The sequence below is a fragment of the Muscardinus avellanarius genome, assembly GCF_963383645.1.
Source record: "Muscardinus avellanarius genome assembly, chromosome: 1".
NCBI lineage: Eukaryota > Metazoa > Chordata > Mammalia > Rodentia > Gliridae > Muscardinus > Muscardinus avellanarius.
In genome coordinates, this window is record NC_137786.1 from 65,194,482 (window position 1) to 65,211,217 (window position 16,736).

At 36.5% G+C, this 16,736-nt stretch overlaps 1 protein-coding gene across 2 annotated transcripts in view; it reads left to right on the plus strand.

Annotated features, from left to right (window-relative positions):
• SCAMP1 (secretory carrier membrane protein 1) overlaps positions 1–16,736 on the plus strand; it is a gene marked incomplete at both ends in the record, with an annotated part of 103,343 nt that overhangs the window by 15,791 nt on the left and 70,816 nt on the right. The window contains one exon of one of the 2 annotated variants that reach the window (XM_080703809.1): positions 4,507–4,584. The exons of the other annotated variant lie outside the window; for it this stretch is intronic. Coding sequence (XP_080559935.1) covers positions 4,507–4,584 — 78 coding nt within the window. The remainder of the gene's footprint in view (positions 1–4,506; positions 4,585–16,736) is intronic. 2 annotated transcript variants of the gene reach the window in all.

A 16,736-nucleotide genomic window follows, 5' to 3' on the forward strand; every position in this document is an offset into this window, starting at 1 on the left:
AATAAACTGTGATTGTGATGTTAAATGACACTACTAAAGTATTGGTAGAATAGTCATGGCTTAACTAGTGAAATAAAGATAAACTGGGCATGGTGGACCACACTTGTAATCCCAGCATTTAGGACGCGGAGACAGGAGGATCTTGGTTTGAGGACAGCCTCAGCTACTTACTAAGGCACTTTGCAACTCAGTGAGAACTTGTTTGAAAATACAGTATAAAAAATAGGGCTGGGGGTTTAACTTGGAAATCGAATGTCCCTAGGTTCCATCCCCAGTACCACCAAAAAAAAAAAAAAAAAAAAGAATTTAAGGTGAATTTTAGAACACAAGATAATTTGGTATGTATATATGAAAAATGAGCATGGGACCCGTTGTACTTTTGTGGCATTACAGAACGATATCAGTGGTATGAATGTTGGTTAGGGAATTTGCATCTTTCTGACCCTACATTCTGCCTCCCTCCTTTTTTCTTTTGAATTAATATTGTTCTGTTTTGTATATATAATACATATAATATATATTTTATTGGCATATTGTAATCATACATCTTAATGGAGTACAAGATGGTAGAGGCAAACATGCACACATCACTCATTTAGCCCTTCTTCAATTCCCATCCTATTTCTTCCCCCCTTTCCCCTCCCTCCATCTCATGTTGGGGCCTAGTGATTGACTTTGATATGTTTGTGAATGTACATCATTTGCATTAGGGTGTTTCCTTCTCTCCCCTTCCATTCCCCTCAGATTGCCTTCTTTACTGATCTAAGTTTTTGTTGTTGTTGTTGTTGTTGTTGTTGTTGTTGTTGTCTAGAGCCCCTCCTATAACCCATTTTCTCCCTAGCTTCCACATATTAGAGAGAACATCTGATTTCTTACTTTCTGTGACTGACTACTTTCACTTAGCATAATGTTCTCCAGTTCCATCCAAATCTCTGAAAATGATGTAATTGTGTTCTTTATGGCTGAGTTAAAATTCCATTGTGTACATATCCCACAGTTTTGTAATCCATTCATCTTGTTGATGGACATCTTGGCTGGTTCCATAGTTTGGCAATTGTGAATTATGCAGCAATAAACATAGATAGGCATACATTAGTCTGGTAGTTTGGTGTTCATTCTTTTGGGTAGATACCCAGAAGTGGTATTGTTGGTCACATGGTAGGTTTGTTCTCTTTCTTCTGAGGATCCTCCATGCTGTTTTCCAAAGTGACTACACTAATTTGCAGTCATCCTCACCACCATTTGTTGTTGTTTTTGTTGTTGTTTGTGTTTTTCATGATTGCCGAATATTGTAGTTGGGGTTAGGTAAAATATCAGGTTAGTTTTGATTTGCATCTCTCTGATGGCTAATGATGTTAAACATTTTTTTGTACATTTATTGGCCATTTGTGTTTCTTTTGTGAAGTGTCTATTTAGTTCATTTGCCCATATTGATTGGGTTATTCTTAGTGTTGAATTTGAATTCTCTGTGTAGTCTAGATATTAGTGCTCTGTCAGAGGAGTAGTTGGCAAACATTTTTTCCCATTTTGTTGGCTCACTGTTGAGGTTCTTGATAGTTTCCTTTGCTGTACAGAAACTCTTCAGTTTGAAAAACATTTTCATAGTTCCAAAGTAAAAACTATAAAACAGGCACATTTAAAGAAAACCTAACTTACAAGCCTGACCTCATTCTTCACTATTCCCTTCCTCCCGGGTAGGTGATCATTGTTAATAGTTTAGGGCTTATCCTTTTACAAAAAAAGTGACATCTTATCTACTCTATTATGCATCTTTTTTCACTCATTTTTAACAGTGTAGATATCTCCTTATATTATTTTAGAACTGCATTATACATGGCTGCACAAGGCTTTGTCATGCAGATGTACCATTCTTTACTGATAGACATTTAGGTTGCTTCTAGTCTTTTGCCGTTATAAGCAGTGTTTTTGCTAGTATACCTTTGGAATAGATTCCTGGAAGTGAAATTGTGATTCGAAGGATAAATGCAGATATCATTTGACTAGATACTGCCAACTTTCCCTATATAGACATTGTAACAATTTCTGTTCCTTTTAACACTACAAGATAATCCTTGTTTCCTTACTGCTTTGTCCAGAGTCTGTCAGACTTTGTATTTGTGAGGTTGAGACAGGAGGATAGCCTCAGCAATTTAACAGGGCCCTCAACAATATAGCTAGAACTTGTTTTAAAATAAAAGTAAATAAATAAAATAGGGCTGGGGGGATAGCTAAGAGGTAGAATGTCCCTGGGTTCAATCTGCAATACTGCAAGAAGAAAAAAAATAAGAGAATATGCTAGACTTTTGGATTTTTTTTTGCTCATTTGATAGGTAAGAAATGATTGTATCAGTTTAACTAGCATTTCTTTGTAAATGAGATTAAACATATTTTCATGTACATATTTTAACTACCTTTATATTTATGCTTATTTTTCAGAAACTATTTCTTGGTTTCTTATTGCTGCTGCTATCTTGAAGAATTACTGTTTCTCTCTAAGGGTAGTAATACCTGTTGACAAATCAGTACTGACAAATAGGCATGCATGTTTAAAAAAAAGACCTTTTTACTGATTCAAAGAGGTTACAATCTAATGTGGGACAGGGGGAGACTTGCATGAAAATCACCACAGCTTGGTGAAATAAGTGAATGGAGACAAATGCCACAGGCTGTGGGAGCCCTGAGCCTGGAGTGGGAAGACTGGGGAGACTGGCTGGGGCGTGGTATCAGGAAGATCATGCTTAGCATATGAGATAATACTTGGACTGAGTCTTTGAGGAAGAGAAGGAGATTGCTAGACTGATCCTGCTGGGAAGAATATTTCTGCTAGAAGAAGCAATGTAAAAGAAGAGTATGGTGTCTTGGGGACTCACAGTTGCTGGTTGTGTGGGTGATGGTGAAGGGTGGGTATTCAGACTGCTGCTGGACCATCTGGATTTGATGAAGGGCTCTTCTTCTCAGCTCCAAATCCTCTTCTAAATTAGGTTGACTTCAGCAATGCCAAATTGAAAATTTTGATGAAAATACCCATGTTTTTGTTTTCTTAATTTTCTCTGTGAGGCATGCATCCCTTCTTTGTATTCTTCCTGCTCCTTAGACTTTTAGGAGGGGAAATCTGGAGAGTAAATAGAGTGACTTCATTTCCTCCTTTCCAATTATTGTCAAAAAAAAGCCTAAAGCCTTTATTTATTACTTTTCCTTTTACCTTACCACTTGCTTTTTGCCAAGTTTGAGGCTCCTGCAGTGACTTGTTTTGTTGGTTGGGGAGAAGGCGCGTGCCAGGGTGAGGGTGCTGATGAGGGAGTTGATGAGGCTGGGAAAGCAGGTGAGGGCTGGGCTAGATGGTCAGAGCCTTGCATTTCATTTTGAGTAATTCATATTTTATCTTACTGTTCATGGGGAGCCTCAAAATCTGGAGTGGGTGAAGAACAGAGGAAAGGGTGGGAATGAGGGAATGCCAGTATTAGCTTTGTTGTTTTGAAAGGTAACTTTGATGACTAGAAAAATGGACTAGACAGAGTACAGTGTTGGTGGAGAGCAGTGGTTCCCAGATCAGGGGCAGTATCACCTAGGGATATGTTAGAAATATAGATTTTTAGGCCCTCCTCTAGAGGACATATGCCTTCTCCCTTAGCCAAGGACACAGGTCACTGCAGGAGCCTTAAATCTGCAGTCAGAAACTCTGGGAGTGTGGTGTAAGCAGTCTGAATTTTATTTGGTCCTTATGCACACTATAGTTTGAGACTAGAAATTGAAGGCCAGTTAGGCTACACCACAGTTTGTAAAATGCTTTTCACATGAATTACTTAGTTGATTTTGTTGCTCATGATTATGAACATAATCCGGAGAAATAAAACATCTAGGAGTTTGTGGTTTAGTCATTTTCATGAAAGCCCAATAGCAAAAGATTTGAAAAGCTAGGGCAGTGTACTATTGCTGTACTTGGGAGACAGTCTAGAATCATGTGGAAAAATAAACCACATTGGAGTAGAGATGCTTGAGTAGAATAAAACAAGTAGGAGGTGCTAGGAGGTACTTAATCTTGAATGTTCTAAATGTTGGCTGTACATGACATTGATTTTTAATATGACATTCAAATCTGTAGTTGGGAAAACTGATAGAAGATGTTATAAAAAGAAGGGATATGAGCTCTTTGTACAGCCCAAAGGGAGGGATGTGGGTTTATCTGAGATTTGTTCAGATGCTTTTGTGCAGTCAGCTCCACACAGCAATTAGGAGGCAGTCTACTTTCAATCTTTATAGAATAACTAGCAGCTAATTTGCATCTAACCCAATTTTTGTTTCTCTTTGAGGGTGTGAGGGTAGAGGTTTGGATTTCATCTTTGTTGAAATGGGACTGAGTACATCTGATAGTCTTCCTTTATTTTTCTCTATTAGTTTGGGTGGGTGGCCAAAAGTACAGATAAAAGAAATGTTATGTAAATATAAAAATTATATCTGAAAGGATAAGTAACCTTTTTTTTTTCTTTCCTTCAAATTTTATTCCAGGATCCATCAGTTACACAAGTGACAAGAAATGTTCCACCAGGACTTGATGAATATAATCCATTCTCGGACTCTAGAACAGTAAGATTATTCTTAGTTTGACTACTTTTAAATATATAAAGGGAAATTAAATAGGAATTTTATTTTAATTATGTTTATAGTTGATCAGTTAAACTTAAGTAAATGTTAATGTTTTATTTAGAATTACACAAGATTTTTTTTTAAATGTGCAGGACTATTAATAGTAATTGAAAATTACCATCTTGGTCCTAGTGAAATACTATCTGCAGTATTTGAAATACTGGGAGGTCAGAAAGTGTTTCTTTGTGTGCATATTGTCTTCATGGTAAAATGAATTGATGCTTTATTTCAGTAGAAATTATGGGACTGTACCATAATGTTTGTCTGACAATCATTTGAATTAGGGTATTCTGGCTTTGGTAGACTGAAACCTCTGGAACTTTTATCAGGTCTAGGAAAGCATATTCGTCTTCTCAAAATTTAGTCTTTATTTATAAAATGTAAGGCAATTTAAAATCATAAGCCTTTCTTATGTTGTGCACTAGTGTCCTGCTCTCTTAACAGTTAAAGCATATTTTTAAAGTTATTTTGATGGTTTTGTTGTGGATCAGATATGAGAACTGTTGATCTAGAGTCCACCTTCTGTATTTGTCTTTATCTTAGAATACTCATGAGGTTCCTAATGTTAAGTAGTCTTATCTCTTGAAATGTTAATCATTCCCTGAAAGACACTGAAATTCTTTACTTGTGTGCTTGGATTTATATGACATTATAATGATTCTTAATTTATAATCAGCTCTTCCTGGTACATTCATTTTCATAGTCTATTTTTGTTCTGGCTTCCACATATAAGAGAAAATATGTGACCCTTGACTCTTTGAGACTGACTGATCTAATTTAGCATAATATTCTCTAGTTTCATCCATTTTTCCTTCCAAAGACATAATTTTGTTCTTTATGGCTGAGTAAAATTCCATTATGTGTATATACCACATTTCTTTATCCATTTGTCTGTTGATGGACACCTATGTTGGTTTCATAATTTAGCTCTTGTAAATTTGTGCTGCTATAAACATATATCACTACAGTATTCTAAATTCAGTTCCTTTGGAAAAATACTGAGGAGTGGCATGGCTGGGTCATATGGTGGTTCCATCTCTAGTCTTTGAGGAACTTCCATATTGATCTCTACAGTGGTTGTATTAATTTACAACCCCACAAACAGTGTATAAAAGTGCCTATTTCCCCATACCTTCACCAGCATTTATTATTGTTTATATTCTGATTTGGAGTTAGATAGACTCTCAGGGTAGTTTTGATTTGCATTTTCCTGATTGCTAATGATGTTGAACATGTTTTCATGAGCTTATTGGCCATTTGTATTTCTCCTTTTGAGAGTATCTGTTCAGTTCAGTAGCCCAGTTTTGATTGGATTATTTATGACTTTGGTGTTAAGTTTTTTGAGTTCTTTATATATTCTATATATTAGTCCTCTATCAGAGGAGTAGCTGGCAAAGATTTTCTCCTGTTTTAGTCAACTATTCTCACTGTATAATCCAAAAATAATGGACCATAATAATCATGAAAATAATGAAAATCATAATAATCATGAAAATAATAACCATAAATATAATGGAGCATAATAATCCAAAAATAAAGGAAGGAAAATCTATTTGCTCATAGTTTTTTTGAGATCTCAGAGTTCAGTCCATGTGAGGTGAGGATGTGAGATGAGGATGTGGAGCTGGAGCTCAGGCTGTGGTGGCAGGAAGCAGAGACATGGAGAGCACATGGGCTCCACTCACCTCCTGGAGGCTGGAGGCCAGAGAGAACAAGCAAGGGGATCAGAGCCATACTTAATCCTGGAGGCCACACCCCTAGGCACTCACCTTCTCCAGCCACACCCTGCCTGCCTAGGCTACCCCCAGATAAATCCACAATGAGACTACAGCCTCCTGTCTCAGTTACAGCAAGTCTGAACACCAACTTATGAGCTCTTTAGGGGCACTTCATACCTAACTGTAACATCTCTCAGTCTGTAGGCTCTTTCTTCCAATTCCTGATGATAAGTAGCAGCATTCTTTTTCAAGTTGTCTACTTTGTACCATGTCCTTTACCTATATTACCTTTAGAATTTTCATACCATTCAAAATGGATATTTTTATATTAATTTTACTGATAAAAAAAGTGAGGCATAGGACACATAGCAGCAGAAGTGATCTATTAACTCATCTTTGTTTTCTGTAAAGCTTTTGACATTTTCATTTTGCTAGTGCTGTGTTTAGAGATAGATGTCTAAAGAATATAAGATAGGTAGTCCTCATCTTTGGGAAATGTCTCACACTTAAGTGGGATTTAAAAACTATATAAATACAAAGAGATATACCCAGGACAAATAAAATAAAAATGCAAATTATGGTTCTAAATGTTGATACTGCATTTACAGAAAGGTTTGCTGAAGGAAGGTAGTCTTGAGTAGGAAACTAGCCACTAATGAGAAGTCAGTTTATAATGAAGCACTTGTCTCAGATTTTATGAACAGTGGTGCTGTTTCAGGACAGGAAAATTATTGTTCTGAGGGAATTTGGTATATTTTTTGCTGCACTTTTTACATGATAAAAACACAGTTGAAGTAACAAAAAAATTAAACTATTTTTTGTTTTCTGTATGGTATGAGTCCAGATATTTGTCCAATTTTGTAGCTATATTTTTCAAAACAGACAGAATTTGGATAATTAATTTAAGTGTTTTAGGCCTCAGTCCAAATATTGTTTTAGTTGATTGTTGGTATTCATATTTGTTTTATTAAAATAGATGTGAAAAATAGATGTGAAGCTTCTAGATTGTTGCATCAGAATGTGGTGAGTTACTTGAGATCAAGAAAGAGGATTCTTCAGCATGAATTTCTAAGTATAATCTTGCTAAGATTTAGAAAGTTCCTAGTCTGTTCTTGTCATCTTCTTTTTAAAAAAAGTATGTTTTCTTTTATAGTTAGTTTTCTACTTGAAAAGAAACTTTAAAGTATTTGAAGAAGACTATAAAATAAATTTTTGAGTAATTTTATAAGTTAAATATTAATTCACTTTATATCATAAATTCAGAGGAAGGAATTGTCACAGGACACCTTATAATATAGATGAGGTCATACTGTTGGCAGTCCCAAGGAAGGCTCCTGGGCACTTGAAACATGGCTAGTCTGAATGAAATGTGCTATAAAAATGTTGAATAGTCTTAAGTTGTAAAAAAAAATTATTTTTTTGTTTGAATTTAAAAAGTATTTCCTTACTAGATTATGTTGTCCATGGTGAGTAGGTTCCCTGGCCCACCCTCTAAAATTTAATGTATAAATTACTAGAGAAATTATCTTGTCCCTGAAAATGAATGTGTATTTGTGGGGAAATACATTAGACAACAGGTTATTTGTTTATTGTTGTTGTTTTTGTGTATTTGTGTGTGTGGTGTTGGAGATCCAGGGCCTTACATATGCTAGGAAAGTGCTCTGCCAGGGAGCTACATCCCGTGCCTAATTAGATGGCAGTTTAAAACGCATATTACAGCTTGATTCTCACTAGTTTCAGCCACTACTGCTGACATTCATGGCTTCTGACAGGATTACTTCGGGTGCATATTGAAGCCTAGAGTACACCTGGAGAGGTATAGCACTATTATTACAAATTCTTGGGGACATTGTTGGGACTACTTTAACTGTTATATTTTCAGTCTTCAGGAATTGTCTATCTGGTTCCTTTTCTGATTTATCTCACATACAGAAGCAGTCCGCCAGAAAGAAGAACCATGAGAAGCAAATACCAAGTACTGAGTGTGAGGGAATGTACCCAGGTGGTCCTCTCTGACCATAAGGGACATAAATAATGAAAGAACTACCTCAGGCATAATTCAGGACTTGAAGTAGATTGAGGGTCAGAGCACCTGACTTTTGACCTAGATCGTGCCACTAATTAGTTGGTAACTCCAGGCAAACCATTTAGTGTCTTTTGAATTTTTTCTCATGTGTTAACAGGAAAGAAAATGTTGAACTAACAATTTATCATATTATTCTCTTGTTTGAAAATGAAAGATAACTTTAGAGACTGACTATAGAGTTGCATGGTAAACTTATTTCTAACCTGTTTTTAACAGTAATCTCTACACTGCAGTACCTGTTTGTGTTTTCTGTGCATTTCCCTTTCTCCCTGATTTGCACTGTTTTATTATTCTTGGGGATCATTATTCTTTCAGGAACCAATCTTTGCTCTCAGTTTCACTTAATGATACTGTTGACTTCTGCCTTCCTAGTTTTATTGGCTGGAAATGCCTGAGTCCTCTGGCTCAAATAGCTTCTTTTCCTGTATCTAATCAGTGCCACATCCTGTCCTTTATACCTCCAAGTGATACTACCTGTCTGTTGTTTGTATTCCTCCTAAACCGTCCTAATTCAGGCAGTTATTTGAAACAATACAGTGGCCTTTCTAGTTGCCTACCTCATCTCCTCTTAAAACCACTTTTTTTTTTTTTTTTGCGCTGTTAGATTTATTTTCTTAGAGCAGAGGTCATATTAGATCATCAACCTTTTTAAAATGATTATGCATTACCTAGTTGGTAGTTTGGCATGTGGTATCATCTCAGGTTTGACCTCAGCGTATTTTATTTCTTTTGGTACTGAGAATTGAACCCAGGGGCATTCTGCCTCTAGGCTACAGCCCAGCCATTCATTTGTTTGTTTGTTTATATACATACTGGGGATTGAACCTGGGACCTTATACCTCTGAGCTACACTTCCAGCTCTATTTTATTTTTTATGTTGAAACAGGGTCTCACTAAGTTGCTGAGGGCATTGCTAAGTTGCTGAGTCTGGCTGTGTATAAACCTGTGATCCTTCTGTCTCAGCCTCCCATGGTGGGCATGTGCCACCATGCTCAGTTTTAATTTTTAAAAATTTGTATAAATTGTTGGGCGTGGTGGCGCACACCTGTAATCCCAGCATTCAGGGGGCTGAGACCAGAGGATTGCGGTTCGCGGACAGCTTCAGCTACTTAGTGAGGCCCTCTGCAATTTAAGACCTGGTTTCAAAATAAAGAAAAAAAATAGGGCAGGGGGTGTAGCTTGGAGGTCGAATGCCCCTGAGTTCCATCCCCAGACCCGCAAAAAAAAAAAAAAAAAAAGTATAAATTACTTTTTTCTTTTCTTTTTTGGTAGTACTGGGGATGGAACCCTTCTATCTCCAGGCTACACTCCCAGACCTATTTTTTATATTTTATTTGGAAACAGGGTCTCTTAAGCCAGTGAGGCTGGCTTCAAATCTGCGCTGTCCTGCTGGCTTCGAACCTGTGCTGCCCTCCTGTCTCCGCCTCCCAAGTGCAGGGATTACAAGCTTATGCCACCACACCTGGCTTATAGATTACTTTTAATAATAGTTTTAGGCTTACAAAAAAAAAAATTGAACAAGAGCCTGGCATGGTGGTCCATACCTATAATCCTAGCACTTTGGAGGCTGAGAAAAGAGGATCTCAGGTTTTTGGCTAGCCTCAGCTACTTAGTGGGGCCCTCTGAAACTTTGTGAGACTCTGTTTTATTTTAATTAATTAATTAATTAATTAATCTATTTGTGGTGGTACTGGGGTTCCTGGAAGCCCTTCTACCTCTGGGCTACACTCCCAGACCTATTTTTTAATATTTTTATTTAGAAACAGGTCTCTTAAGCCAGCGAGGCTGGCTTCGAACCTGCGCGATCCTCCTGTCTCCGCCTCCCAAGCGCAGGGATTACAAGCGTGTGCCACCACGCCCGGCTTGAGACTCTGTTTTAAAATAAAGAATGAAAAATAGGGCTGGGGTTGTAGTTCAGAGGTAGAATACCCCTGGGTTCACTCCCCAGTACCACAAAAGAAAAAAAAAAATTACCAGAAAAATACAGAGGGTCCCAGTTTACTCCTTCCAGGTTACTTTTTGTTTTTTATGGATGCATTGTAGTCATACATCTTAATGGGTATAAGATGGTAGAGACATGCACACATCACTCATTTAGCCCTTCCCCAATTCCTACCCTCCAGGTTACTTTTGCTCTAGTCAAAATTATCTACTCTCAAATCTACAACCTTATAAAGACCACCTCTGGTAGGCTTTTTCTTTTTCTTTTTCCCCCATAGGCTTTTTATTAGTTATGAATGGAGTTGAGAGAGACTGTGATCCTAGTGCCTGCCTCTTTGGGTCATTTGCATCCTGTTCAGTAGTAGAAATTGGGTATATTCATTTTCTATTGATGCCTAACAAGTTACTACAAACAGTGGCTTGAAACAACACATTTATTTCACAGTGTTGTGGGTGAGTGGTCTGGGCACAACATAACCAATTCTCAAAAGGCTGTGATCAAGGTGTTGTCTCTGCTGCATTTTCATCTAGAAGTTTGGCTGGGGAAGGATCCTCAAGCTCATTCTGGTTATTGACAGATTAACATCCTTGTGGTCCTATGACTGAGAGCCCAGCTTTTTACTGCCTTAAGCTGAAGGCTGCCCTCAGGCTACAGATGCCAATGGCAGTTCCCAGAGGCTGCCTAGTTTGTTCTTGTGTAGGCGTTTCTAACATGGCCAGTTTGTCAAGTCTTGAGAGTCTCTAGCTCTAGTCTGCCAATTCGGGGAGTTTTACATAATGTAAGCTTCTCAGGGGTGTGAAATGACATCACTTCTACCATATTCTATTGGCTTGTAAGCATGTCACAGGTCCTGTATGCACTCAAGGGGAGAGTACTATAAAAGAAGATGTTCACTTGAGCAATCTGCATGCCACCCTGGGAATAAGATGTACATTAGAACTGAGACTGCATTTCTCCATATCTTTTTAGTATTGAATTGTGAGAGTTTATTGTACTTCTGGACACAAGTTTCTGATCAAGTATATGATTTTCAAATATTTTCTTATTCTGAGATTCTTCCATACTTTCAGGATGAATTTCTTTGATATACAAATTTTAATTTTTTGATGCTTGTTTTGTCTATTTTTTCTCTAGGTACTTGTATTTTATAGTTTTTTCTTTTTTGGTGCTGAGGGTCAAAACCAAAGCTTCACATATGCTAGGGAAGTGCTCTACCACTGAGTTATACTCCCACTCCACTAGGGGCTTGTGTGGTATCACATCTAAGAAACCATTGCTGAGCCCAGATCATGAAGATTTATTTACTCCAGTGTTTTCTTCTAAGAGTTTATTCAGTTTTGTACTTAGATTTAGGTCAGGTCAGGTTCATTTTTAATTTTATATATGTATGTATTTAATTTTTATGTATGTATGGTATAACTTTATTTTTACATGGACATCCAGTTCCAATGCCATTTGTTGAAAAGATTATTTTTTCGTATTGCAGTTTCTTGACACTCTTTTTAAAAATCAACTGACCAGCCGGGCGTGGTGGCGCACGCTTGTAATCCCCGCACTTGGGAGGCAGAGACAGGAGGATCGCGCAGGTTCAAAGCCAGCCGCGCACGCTGGCTTAGGAGACCCTGTTTCCAAATAAAAATGTAAAAATAGATCTGGGAGTGTAGCCTGGAGGTAGAAGGGCTTCCAGGAACCCCAGTACCACCAAAATATATATCTATATCTATCTATCTATCTATCTATCTATCTATCTTTATATATATATATATATCAGCTGACCATATATGTAAGCATGTATTGCTGAGCTTTCAGCTCTTTTCTGTTGATGGGGATCTGTCTTTGCCAGTACCTGCAGCTTTGTAACAAACCTTTATCTTACCTCATTTTCCTTTCCATCCCATTTTTTTCATCTCCTTTCCTGAAAACCTTTTTTTGCTCATCATGGCTGCAAAACTCCTCTAAGGAGTCTACTTGTTTATTTCCCAGTTTTTTTTTCTCCAAAAAAAAAAAAATACATCTCAGCAGGCTTTTACTCTCAATGATCTACCAAAACTGCTTGCTAACATTTATTATCTTTTGGCTTTTTGATAATAGCTATCCTAACAAATGTGACAGGGTATCTTATAGTGGTTTATTTGCATTTTCCTGATGACTAATGACGTTGAGCAACTCTTCATATACCTGTTAGTCATTTTTATGTCTTATTTGCAGAAATGTCTATTCAGGTCTTTTGCCCGTGTGTGTGTGTGTGTGTGTGTGTGTGTGTGTGTGTGTGTGTGTGTAAAATGGGATTAAACTTAGGGGTGTTCTACCACTGAGATACCCCCCCAGCCCTATTTTATTTATTTTGAAATAGGATCTTCCTAAGTTACTTCCTAAGTTCCTTGAACCTGTGATCCTCCTGTCTCAGTCTCCCAAGTACCAGGATTAGAGGTATGTACCACTGTACCTGGCTTCTTTTGCCCATTTTACAATTGGGTTATTTGTTTTCTCCTGGCATTTTAGGTTATTTGTTTTTCTACTGTTGAGTTTTATGACTTTATAAATTTTGTATATTAACCTCCTATCAGATATATGACTTATAAATATTTGTATCCCAATCTGTAGACTGATATTTAATATTATTAATTTTTTTCTTTCTTGTGTAGAAATATTTTGATTCTCATTTGTTTATTTTTGCTTTTTTGGACTGAGCTTTGGATATCCAAAAATATCATCACTAAGGTCAATGGCTAGTTGCTTTCCCCTTATATTTTCCTGGAAGTTTTATAGCTTCTAATCTTATATTTAAAAGTCTTGTCTGTTTTGGGATGGTGTTTGTATAAGGTGGAAGATAAGGATCTAGTTTCATTCTTTTAAATTTGAAAATCAGTTTTCCCAGCACCATTTACTGAAGAAAGTCTTTTCCCCCATTGTATTTTCTTGGTGACTTTATAAAAAATCAGTTGGCCATATATGTTTGGATTTATTTTTATTTATTTATTTATCTATTTTTGGTGGTACTGGGGTTCCTGGAAGCCCTTCTACCTCCGGGCTACCCTCCTAGACCTATTTTTATATTTTTATTTGGAAACAGGGTCTCTTAAGCCAGCACGGCTGGCTTCGAACCTGCGCGATCCTCCTGTCTCTGCCTCCCAAGCGCGGGGATTACAAGTGTGCACCACCATACCCAGCTGGATTTATTTTTAAATTTGTGCTATATTCTGTTCCAATGATCTCTGTGTTTGTTATTATTATACTGCTTTGATTACTATAGCTTTGTAATAGAATTTTATATCAGGAAGTATTATGCCTTCAAGTTTTTTTTTCTTATGACTATTTTGGCTGTTGGGGGTCTTCTATAATTCCATATTAATTTTGGGACTTTTTTCTATTTCTGTGAAGAATACTGTTAGGATTTAATAGAGTTTCATTGACTCTATATATTTTGGGTATTATGGATATTTTAACAATATTAGTTCATATGGCCCATGAACATGGGTTATCCATTTATGTGTATCTTTATTTTTTTTTAATCAATGTTTTATGGTTCCCAGCATATAGATTGTGTTAGTTTTCTATCACTATAACAATTACCTGAGATAATCAGTCTATACAGAGAAAAAGGTTATTTTGGGTTCATAGTTTTGAAGTTAAATTTCAACCCTTTGTTTGGCTCCATGGTGAGGAAGTACATCAGGAAGGAGCAAAACTGCTCACTCTGTCTGGAAAGGTATGTCAGGGTCTCATTGTGTTCATGGGCACAACCACAATAACCTAAAGATCTCTCACTATACCTCACCTTTTAGCAGTTTCACCACCTTCCAATAGGGCCTCTCTGGGGATCATGCCTTTAACACATGCACCTTTGGGGGACCCTTAATTTTTTTTTTTTTAAGTTCCAAGGATTGAACGCAAGAGTGCTTGACCACTGAGTTATATCCTCAGCCCTTTTTATTTTTATTTTTAGACAGGGTCTTACTAAGTTGCTGAGGCTGTGGCCTCAAACTTGCAACCCAGTCCTCCTGCCTCATTCTCCTGAGTGACTGGGATTATAGACATATACCACTATGCCTGGCACTTTCACCTTTCTTAACAAATTATTTCTAGGTATTTTCTTTTAAAATGAGCGATGTGTGCATATGCCTCTACCATCTTATAACACATTAAGATGTATGACTACAATGCACCAATAAAAAAATTTAAATGTTATCATAAGTGTAATTGCTTCTTGATTTATTTTTCAATTAGATTGTGTATTAAAATGCTACTGACTTTATATGTTAATTTTTGTATACTGCAATAAAATTGAATTCATTCACTAGTTTTAATAGTATTTTGTGGGATCTTTGGAGTTTTTTACATGCAATATTATGTCATCTGCAAATAGAAATGATTTTACTTCTTCCCTTGTGATTTGAATGACTCACATCCTTCTGTTGCCTTACTGCTCTTCCTCGTACTTCTAGTGTACTATATTAAGTAGAAATGACAAGAATGATAGACATTCTTGTCCTGCACAGGATCTTATTGGAAAAGTTTTCAGTTTCCCCCCAGTGATTAAAATGTTATATACTGAGGGACTTACCTTTTGTACCTAAACTGTTGAGAGTTTTGTTAAGAAAGTGTCTAGATAGTGTTGAGGGCTTTTTCCATGTCAATTGAGATGATCATGGTTTTTTTTAAATTTTTCATTCTGTTAATGTGATATTATCACATTGATCGGTGTATATTAAATCAGCCTGCGGACCAAGGATAAATCCTACTTGCTCATGATGTTAAGCTTTTTTATGTGTTGTTGGAGTCAGTTTGCTGGTTTTATTGATGTTTTTTGCATCAAGTTTTGCTGGGTTTTTATTGATGATTTTTCATCAATTTTATCCACAGACATTGCCCTGTAGTTTTCTTTTTCTGTGATGTCTTAAGTCTCCAGGTGATGCTTGTCTCATAAAACATATTTGGAAGATTTCTTCTCATTCTATTTTTTTTGGAGGGGTTTAAGAAATATTGCTATTACTTCTTCAAATGTTTGGTGTTCAGCTGCAAAGCTATCTGGTCCTGGGCTTCTCTTTGTTGGAAGGATTTTTATTACCCCATCCATCATGTTGTTATCAGTCTATTCAGGCTTTGTATTTCTTTATGACTCAATATTCATAAGTTATATCTTTCTAGAAACTTATCTGTTTCCTCCAGGTTATCCAATTTAGTGAAATAACTTTGTTCATAATAGTTTCTTGTGATCCTTTTTATTTTGAAGGCACCTGTGACACCTTCTTTGCTTTCATTTTTTATTTTATTTGAGTGTTTTCTCCTTTTTAGTTAATATTTGTGAACTTTGATTTTTTTTAGTTTCATTGTATCTGTAGTTTTCCTGTTTTGTATTTGATTTAGTTTTGTTCTGATCTTTTTTCCTCTGCTCCTTTTGAGCTTAGTTTGTTGTTTTTCTTGTTCTTCCATGCATCCTTTATTTATTTGGGATCTTTCTTCTTTGTTAATGTAGGCATTTATTTCTAGAACCTTCATTTTAAAGTTGCTTTATTGCATCCCATAGTTTTTGGCATGTTTTTCTGTTGTCATTCATCAGCAGATATTTTTAATTTTTCTTTTGATTTCTCCTTTGACCCATGGGTTGTTCAGGAAAATGTCATTTAGTTTCCATACATTTGTGAATTTTCCAACATATTCTTTCCAAACCATAAGAACTGATTTCAGGTTTATACTATTATGGTCTCAAATGATACTAGATATGATTTCAGTCCTCTTAGAAGTTTTTTATGACTTGTTTTGTTGTTCAACATATGATTTATCCTGGAGAATGTTTCTTGTGTGTTGGAAAAATATGTTTGTTGTTGCTATAGAATGGGATGTTCTGTTTATTTTTGTTAGGTATGTTTGTTTGAAAGTATAATTCAAGCCCAGTATTTTCTTACTAACTTTCTGTCTGTGTGCTCTGTCCATTGTTGGAAGTGAGACAGTGGCTCTGGTTCCATGTGGTTTCAGTGCTGTAGGCTCTGTGCAGCATCTTTTGTTGTGAGCAATGCTAATGTTTACCACAGGTTACTTAGTGGTCTAGGCTTCAGGAGATTGTGGCAGTGATGGTACCTGTATGGGTTATTAGCTCACAGTTCTTGCAAGGCATATAGAGCATTTAATTCCTCAGTTTGTGTATGTGTAAAAAAGTACTTATGTCCTTCAGGTTTGAAACAATTTTAGAGGATGTAGAATTCTAGACTGGTAGTTTTTTCTTTTTTTCTTTTTTGTGGTACTGAGGATGGAACCCAGGGAATTTCTACCTCCAGGCTATACTCCCAGACCTATTTTATATTTTATTTGGAAACAGGGTCTCACTAAGTTTCTGAGAGCCTCACTA